General features: G+C 42.4%; 1 protein-coding gene across 1 annotated transcript in view; it reads left to right on the forward strand.

Annotated features, from left to right (window-relative positions):
* The window catches only part of STN1 (STN1 subunit of CST complex), a gene marked incomplete at both ends in the record, with an annotated part of 29,889 nt that extends 20,789 nt beyond the window's left edge, over positions 1-9,100 (forward strand). The window contains 3 exons of the mRNA XM_080620888.1: positions 3,287-3,409; positions 4,811-4,883; positions 8,943-9,100. Coding sequence (XP_080477014.1) covers positions 3,287-3,409; positions 4,811-4,883; positions 8,943-9,100 — 354 coding nt within the window. The remainder of the gene's footprint in view (positions 1-3,286; positions 3,410-4,810; positions 4,884-8,942) is intronic.
* Positions 9,101-9,570: the final 470 nt, after the last annotated feature.

Genomic DNA, 9,570 nt, shown 5'->3' on the forward strand with positions numbered 1-9,570 from the left:
GTGTTCCTGCTCTGGCAGGGGGATTGGACTAGATGATCTTTTGAGGTCCCTTCCAATCTCTAACATACTGTGATACTGTGAGATGTAGTATATTGATTAAAAAACCGATTCTGGAGACATGGATTCTTCTGCTGGCTTTGCTACAGAGTTTTGGCTGGTCTTGGGAGTGAGGGTAGTGATGGTAAAACTGTTATTTAATAGCTGCTTCTCTTTCTTTAGGGGGGGAGGAAGATGCTTTGCAAAGGCAATGAGTGATTTTGGGGAAACGAAGGCATGCTGAGGTGAGGGGGCATTTTGCAAAATGAAGCATGAACATTGTGAGAGTTAAATTCAAAATCCGTATTCAAATCTTGCTGGTGCTTTGGATGAGCAGTTAAACTACAAAACATCTGCATTTCTCAGATGAAAAGCTTTGTAAAAGGAAAGTGATGGCTAATAAGCTGTGACTCAGAAGGAACTACTCTAACAGCTACAATACATCTTAGTAACTGTGATAAATGCTGGCATTTCAAATCTGAAATAAAGCAGGATTTCATAGCCTAGATTTCTTCTCTCTATGTATAGCCCCATGTTCAGTCTCCTGGAGATTTCTGCTCAGTAGACTAAATCAGAAGCTTAGGTGTACATTTGCTCTGAGGGGTTCCAACTCCAGTGGAAGTGACGGCTTGGTTTGGCTTACCAGAAAGTGATAAGTTATTGCGAAGAAGTACTATTGACTTATATATTTTCAGGATGAGATGCTGGAGATATTTTGAGTGGACCAAAAGAACAGATTAAGTAATTTTGGCTTGTGTTCACATAAAACCTCCTCAATTGTTGCTCTACTTGTAGGGGTGGAAAGGAGGAAGCATTTTCTAGAGCACACCAGCAAAAAACTGCAAACTTTTTGTGTCATTTCAGGGTAACGTTGAAGTCCCTGAAGAGGGCAGGAACCCTCGTTTGTTTTTCAGGAACAGTCCTTCTGCAATGGAGCCCTTTTGCTTGGACTCCGCAAGACATATGAGAGAGTGTTGATACGTAGCAGCTGCTTACTTATTTTCTTGCCCCCAAACCTGCTTCTTTGCCTTTGCTCTGTCAGTGCCTTGACTTGCATTCTTAGTGATTCTGTTTCAGTATCCATCCAGGCTGAGCTGTGTGTCAGTTCACACAGAGTCTGGTTTTAATTATCTCCCTTTTCTGACGGGCTCTCAGTGTTAAGCCAAACTGAATAATTATCGTGCTGCTTTGGAGATATTTTTATCTTTTTTTTTTTCTTTCCCCGAATGTTTGCTTTCACATTAAAAATTGATCAGAATCTTGAGGTGGTTGCTTTGCTAGCAGTTTCTTAGAGTCTTGAGGATTTATTACTGCATTTAAGAGGCAAAGTCCCTTCATTTTATGTATGGTGAAGACAATGTGCTTTTCCATGAGAAAATATTCACTCCTAACCCTTCCTGCTACATTTTATGTTTGTTTCTTCAGTTTCTCAGAAGAGGCATTGTAAAGAGAAATATGATAGTGGTATTAAAGCTATGACTGGAATGGTGTCCAGATGTACGGTCAAGTTTGTAATTGGAAGCAGTGACTGTTGTTATCCAGACTGATATAGCTGTGGTGGACAGGGGCACAGATCAACATTTGGGCACTGAAGTCCTTCAGTCTGGAAGAGAAGGAGAAAACTGAACTGAGAATAATGGCCATTGTTCTGTATTAATTATCTTGAACTATTATGCAATGATTTTTGACTCTCAGTTTGAGAGGAAAAAGCTGTTGTGGGACACAGAAGGAGTGAGATGTGACTATGGCCTGTCAAAATATTGAGGTCTAGCTTGGAGGGAGGGGATGGAGAAACTCATGATACATGCTAACACTCATATCCCTACTGGATCTTTGAACTATTCCCGGTCAGACACATCAGCTTCCAGGCTTAGAAGCAGTTGGGGTTTCGTTTGACACTTGCAAACTGATTGAATGAATGTTTTGTGGAAAGATACTCTTCTGTTGCTAATGTGGTGTCTGTTTCATGTATTTGTGTGAATCGTTCTACTGCATAGGTGGTTGCCTGTTTCACTCCCAAGGCTTCTGTGAGTGAAGTAGGATATGTGAAGTCCTTTTTTTCAGAATAGAGTGGAAGCATTTACAGTGAAAGCTGAAGAAATAGCTTGGCAAATCATGCTTTGGTTGCTCTGGTGTGGTTCTAGTTATCACGTGTTAGTTTGTGGGAAGCAGTTTAGCTCTCTTCTCAAAGGAAACCACAGGGAGCACAGTGTGCTCCCAGCAGATGAGCAAGCAACAATTGAGGAGTGAAGTACTCTGTGTAGATAAATGGGAAGTTGCAGGGCATAGTAGGACAGATGAGATATGGAGAAGAGTAAGTCGTGGCCCTGTTCTTGTCTACCCATACTTTCTCTTCTCCACAACTGATTCTTCATTTCCTCCCACTTCCCTAGCTGTCATTCCGCTGTCTTGGCTTTGTTCTATTCCCAAGCAAACCCTGCTTCTCCCTAATTTTTTTTTCCTCCCCTTCCTTCCTACTCTATTAGGAGTGACCCAAATGCAAGACCCTTTATTCTAAGTGGCATCCTCAGTTATGGACTTCCTGGCCCACCTCCTTTCACAAGAGACTTGCTCCCCACCTGCCCTCAAAACTGAATCCTTTGTTCACTCACTTTGTATACCTGTCTTAATGTCTTATGTGCTCTTTATCCTTTCATTTCATCAGGCTGTGGAGAATCTCTTGAGAGCGTGACCAGAATGTGTGTAAAATTTTGGAAACACAGGAGGCAAGAAACAAATATTGCTCTTGCCGGTTTCCTCCTTTTCCTTGGATGCTTCCTCAGTTTCAAATCAAGAGATGGGCACCCAGTCCCCAGCATTTGGATTCTTCCTGAATATCACCTTACAAAGCACTGATTTTCTGTCTTCCTACCCTTATTACCAGGAAAACTCTGAATATGATCAAAGCTTGATAAGCTAAACAGTCAAACACTGTGTGAGCATCACAAACCTATTCCAAAAGAGAGCTCTCAGTACACAATCAGATATCTGCTAAATACAAAGAAGGTATTTAGGAGATTGCAGTTCTTTAAAAATAGCAAAATCTTCTGGTATTTGTTTGTTTTTAAAGCTCAGGGATGTTGGTTGGTTTATGCATAACAGATCTGATTTGTGAATTACAAAATAAAAACCCTAAAAGTGTAATAAAATCGCCTGAAGTTGTCTTGCTTTTGAAAGCATCTGGAGCTTTTACTGGTAACTTTGAGCTGAGATTTCTCACCATCTGCTTCATTCCTTTCTTCCCATCCAGGTGAAGTCAAAAAGTAACTGCAGTTCCAAAAGGATTCACAGTGTTTTTAAGCAAGCAATAAGGATGCTACAAGAAAAAGGGGTGGTTTTCCAGAAACCTGGTAGCTCCAAGGACTTATACCATGTAAGAAACTAAGCTGTGGTTGCAAAGAAGTTCAGGGCTATGACTTTCACAGAGAGTACAAATGTTTCAAAAATGGTAGAAATGTTTCAGTGAAAGAAGCTGGGCATCCAAGTGCTGTCTCTTTACTAGAAGCCTTACCTGCACCTTACTTCACTGTTGCTTTTTTCTCTTTATCATAGAATGGTTTGGATTAGAAAGGACCTTAAGATCGTCTCGTTCCAACCCCCTGCCATGGGCAGGGACGCCTCTTACTAGAAGAGGTTGCTCAAGGCCCTGTCCAACCTGGCCTTGAACACTGCCGGGGATGGAGCATTCACCACTTCCTTGGGCAACCTGTTCAGTGCCTCACCACCCTCACATTAAAGAACTTCTTCCTTTATATCCAACCTGAACTTCCCCTGTTTTAGTTTGAACCCATTACCCCTTGTCCTATTGCTGCAGTTCCTGATGAAGTTGCTCTCCAGCATCTTTGTAGGCCGCCTTAAGATACTGGAAGGCTGCTACGAGGTCTCCACGCAGCCTTCTCTTCTCCAGACTGAACAGCTCTAACTTTCTTAGCCTGTCTTCATATAGGAGATGCACCAGACCCCTGGTCATCCTCCTGGCCTTCTCTGGACTTGCTCCAGCAGCTCCATATCCTTTCCTATATTGGAGCCACCAGAACTGCACAACATACTCCTAAGTGAGGTCTCATGAGAGCAGAGTAGAAGGGCAGGGTCACCTCCTTTGACCTGCTGGTCACACTCCTTTTGATACAGCCAAGCACCCAGGTTTCTAGGCTGCAAACGTACACTGAAACTGGCTCATGCTCAGTTTCTCATTGACCAACAGCCCTAAGTTGTCCTCCACAGAGGTGTTCTGAATCTCTTCTCTGCCCAACCTGTAGCTGTGCCTGGGATTGCCCTGACCCAGGTGTAGGACCTTGCACTTCACTTTGTTGAACTTCATGAGGTTGGCATTTGCCCAGAGACACTCACCTACCAAGTGGTTCTTTTTGTAACTCAGCACCAGACTTAAGCACTGATGCTATTCTAAGTGCAGTCTGTGTTCAGTGGTTGCAAAACTGCTGGTGCAGCTTGAGCACACTGAAGCCTGAGACCTGGGATAGTTCTCTTGATCGAAGTGGGGTGACACTTGGTGTTCTACTGAGTTAGTTACCTACCCTCCTTTGGATTCTATTATATATGTTCTTTGCCTAACTCATGGGTGCTGCTAATGGTACTAAAAATAATAACTAGAGATTTATCATTCATTATTAATCTCAGAGGCGGTATATAATGCAGACTGTAGTTGAGAGTGTTAGTTTAGAATACATCATGGCATTGGATTGCTTTTCAACAGCCATGCCATCTACTGTGAAATAGACTGCTATAAACTGTCAGTTTCTTCTGTTTTCTCCAGGTGACTGACTATGATAAGGAGCTGCTTAAAGTGACCCTTGATGTGATTAAAGAAGACTGTCGAAAACCGAGGCGTAAGTAACAGTGTAATCAGGGCTCTTGTGAGCTGTTGCTAGTATATTGATGACAGTATTTTCTCCTGCTGCTGGATTAGATATGCTTCTTGTCCTTACCCTTGAACTTGGAGCTTAGCTGTTGGTGTAGCTAATCAGTATAGCTGAAAGCAGGAATGCAAGAGCAGCTTCCTGTGAGCATGGAGAAAGAAGGAGCAGGTGTGCCCAGCAGGAAGCAGACCTCTCAGATCTGAAATAAGCAGCCATTACCTTAGATCTATATCTTTGGAGAATACTTAGATTTTGGGAGGAACCAAACATAACACAGTTAGGTCAGCACCCAGCAGCTGTGGCTTTGCACTTCAGGTAAGTAGCAAATCTTGCTAATTCAGTATCTACAGGGGTGTTGGCACAAAAGTGACTGTGCAGAAAGGTAAAATCCCCACCTCCATTAAGTCAACAATAAAACTTAAGTCAGTAGGATATTTGCTGTAGATGTTAAGCTCAGGTGGTTGTTCTTTGCAGGTAGGAATTTCAGTCTAACAAAATCCACTTCTTTTCAGGTAATGTACCCCATGTGGCTTCTGAATTATCCCTGTCCCTCAAGTCTACCGTGTCATATTGCCTTAGCGATAGCTTGTGCTTAACTTGAGTGTCTGCTAATTACACTGGCACATTGCTACAGAGTTTCAATTCGTTGGACAGAATGTGTCAGCAGGGATCACTTGCTGCTGGAGTGCAGCTATTTGTGGGGTGGCAGGCTCTTTAGTACAGAATAAATGACTGACTAGAACATCAGGCATGTAATCTTAAATTGCTCTTATCCTTATAATATCACAACCATAATAGTGCTTGTAGGATCTGGTGTATGATTGTTATCCTGAAAGAAAATAGGCAAAGTGAAGTAGTATTATTTCTGAGGTTTCAACTGGCTATTTCAAGCAATGGGTAATTGCAGGCAGGGTTCCTAGGTGGAGGTAGAAATTCTGTGTCTTTGAGGGGTGGAGGGATTAGATGTTACTGGGCATGCAGGTGAAGATAGGCTTGTTTGGTTGAGGCTGTTCTGGTACAAGTTACCATATCACATCGTTTTTTTGTCTTTTATCCCGTTAACAAATACAAACATAATCTCTGTAAGAGTCAAGTCATTCTTCTGCCTATTTTATGCACCAGCTGGTTCTCATGGGAACCCTTTTTTTTTTTTTTTTTTCTGTGCCATTATAAAGGCCAGAACCTGTATATAGCTGACACAGGGCACTGAACGGCTGCCTGGTGTTTAACTCCTCTCTTGTGTATTGTCACACTGGTGAAGTACTGAGAGGCTGGGAAGATCTTTCTCCTAGTTGAGAAGAGTCAACAGCAGACAGAAACTTGTAGTCCCAGAAAATACTTTGAGTCCCGAGTCCTCAAAGCCATATTTTCCATACTGAGCAGGTTAAAAATAGCAACTGCTTTACAGAGCTTCTTGTTCTGCTTGAAGCTTTCCTTCTCCTTAGTTTCCTGTTGTAAAGAGGACAATCTCCAGGTCAGTGTCTCTTTGCTAGTTTTGAGAAAAACCTTTCCAGTGCACTGGTAATAGGAGATTCTGAGGAGGAAAGCCAAGAAGTTTCAATCCAAACCAACAGGGTACTGCGGATATTCTATTGTCGCTGAATGATGCAAGAGCACAGAGCTCAATGTGACTGTCGGCCCCCCTCTGCTGGTGGGTTGGCAGTCTTAGCCAGCTTGGCCTTGAAGAGTGAGCAGGCTCGTGGTGAGAACATAAGGACATGGTAATACTTAAAGGGTTTTTGCTTATTTGTTGCAAGAAATTGCCACCCATTTCCCTTCAAAAGTAGTATTAATCTTCCATGACAGAAGGACTGATTTAGGATGAACCAAGCTCTTCTCTCCAGTGAGTTACTTCTCTTCCAGTTTTCAAGGCAATGCCTCACCCCATTGCTTTAGTTGTGACACATTCTCAGGCCCAGCCCAGTTGTCTGGAACTACTTTAGAAATAAAGAAAATCCCCAGCATGCCTAGTCAGAGCTCCACAAACCCTGACCTGTAATATGCCTACTTGACAAGCCTAGTCCTTGGCTCCAATTGTAATTCCACACCCTGATCTTAAGTGCCCTCATGCAAGGCCACTCTGAGTCCACCTAGAGGCCTAAGATAGCCAGAAAAGGATGGCAGCACATTTTGACTCCAGCCTGAACTGCAAAATGGAAGACTTGGTCCAAATTTGGGTGGGTGGATTTGATTTGGGTTTTTTTTTTGGGGGGGGAGGGAGTATTTTTTTTTTTGTTTTTGTTTTGTTTTTAATTTTGCTCTGGTTTTAGGCTTAGCTGAGGCCAACAGTAATGAAGGGAAAAAAAAAACCAGGACCACTTCAAGTTAAATTTACTATGTCAGAATGGATCCTGTGTGAGATGTCCACAGTGGCAAATGGTACTTATTCTGTGATTCTGTCCTCTCTGATATTGGTAGGTTATTCACAACGTGGCTTACCTCAGCTGGTGGACAGAAGCTGAAGTGCAGTATGTCAATGAAAGAGGAACAGCATCACTCTATTGCAAGGAGTGTATTCCCTCAAAGTTGGATCATAGGCTAGGAGTGTTTCTGGTTTACTTAATGATAGTACATACCTGCAGCTACCCCAAAATGCCATTTTCTGCCAGCATGTAGGAGGAAAGTATGTATCGTACTGTTGGGTAACACTTGAGTCACTATTCTAATTCATTGAGACTTAAGGTAAATTAGATTAGGGATGGGCACTTTGAACCTTCTTATGACAAACCTGTGACTAATGCAAAATGCAGCTACCTACTTCGTTTGCAACAATAGTCACTATGTCCAGGTAGAGGCATTGTTCTGTTCCCTGCACATAGCCATGTTAGGGTGGTGGATGCATTTTTTGGATACCAGCCACTAAGGTGTTTTATCATGCTGGATTACTGACTTCTAAAGAAGTATCTTTGCTGGATTCACAGCCTAATAGGAATTAGGCTGGACTGTTTATTTCCCAGTACTCAGCATTGGCTCTTACCTACCAGTGACTTTTCTCCATAGCTTCTAAGGCAGTTCTGTGGCTCAGCTGATTCTAGAGTAGAGAGTAGCAAAACCATAAACAAAGGCAGCAAGAACAAGTTACAGGAAGCCCCCTGTAACTTCTCAAACTTAACTTACATCATGCAAGCTGAGGAGGAAGGAAGTTGTTTTTTCCTGATCCACCTCATTTATGCTCCTTTCCATTGTTAGCCATGGGGGAGAAAGAAATCTGTTCAGCTCTTGGGGAGACTGGGTTTACAGGGTCTGCTGAACAAAATGTTGACTGGGACAGCTGAGCTTCAAGTGATGGCTCCACCAGGCCCACAGTAGCTGCATGAAGTACTGAAGCAGCCATTAAGGACTTTTGTCTCTGGTTTGCCCTCTAGGAAAGGGGATTCTTTTGCATTTCTGATCTCTTGTATATCTGCATGGTCAATTCCTCTTAAAAGAATATAAAATTTGATACTTATGTGAATATCTACTTCCATTACTGTCTGAGTAGTCTGAAGTGTGGGGATGGGATTGCATTGCTAGATGAACAGAAGTTGCATTGTAGCAGATTTTCCACAAGATGCCAGCATTGGGCAGGCGGTTAAGGGTCCTGGCCACAGAACTTTTTTCTGTTCTAGCTGGCTTTGAGCTTGGATATGAGCAAAAGGGGTTTAACTTGGTTTCTTCTGCACTTGCAGAAACTGGATGGCTTGCATAAGTGCTCAGTGGAGGTACCCTGAAGTTATTAACCTCATCATCAGGTTGTACTGAATGAGCCCTGTATATTAGAGTTTACAAGATTGATGATATTTTGCCCTTATTATTAGTGTTACAGCCTTGACACTTCCCAGAAAAGTCAGGAGGAACAGTTGAGAATTGGAGAGCTGTAGGCATAGACTGGGTCTCTTCCTTCTGAATACATGCATCTCTGCTTTAGTACCTAGGACATTCTTCCTCTTTGACAGCTGTGGCTTTTTCATGACTAATCTGGATTATAATAGTTAAAAGACTGAAGCCTTTCCTCCATGTCTTACTGCATTTGACTTCTTTTTTCTGCAGATGCTGAGAAAGGCTGCCATTTCCTTCATATCTTAAGTTGTGTTCGTCAGAGCTACAACCCCTCTCTCACTGAAGTGGTGATGCACCGTGTCTTGGAACTGCTGGAGAGAAACAGTGATGTTGTCAGCACTATGGAAGGATATTATATGACATTTTAAAGAGAGAAGATAAGATACATTCGTTGTGGTCCATTCTGGATAAAGGAGGGAGAAAGGAGAGATTGAGTGACCCTGAAAAGCTGCTATTACCTGGTATGATCTAGATAGAGGTAGAAAAAAGAGCATTCTGATTCTCCAAATACTGGTTTTGTCTAGCTCCAGAGAAGCTGTTAAAATACTTGTGTTAATATTCTTCCTGACTTCCTCGCTATCCCTAGTCAAAGTTGTATCAACCTGATTCTGGACATCCTAATACAGCAGGGGAGCTGGAAAAGAAGCTGCTCTTTCCTTGCAGTAAGATGTGACATGGTCGTCCTCACATTTACAATGCTAAAGAAAAGGCACGGCTCCACAGTGCTGTTTACAACAGTGGGCATGTCAGGACTCATTTTTTTCTGGCTTAAAGACTGATCTTGTGATCTTTCCATATGGTAATAGCTGTGGATCTTTCTTTTTGTATATACTTTATA

This window comes from Psittacula echo, assembly GCF_963264785.1.
Source record: "Psittacula echo genome assembly, chromosome: 6".
Classification (NCBI taxonomy): domain Eukaryota; kingdom Metazoa; phylum Chordata; class Aves; order Psittaciformes; family Psittacidae; genus Psittacula; species Psittacula echo.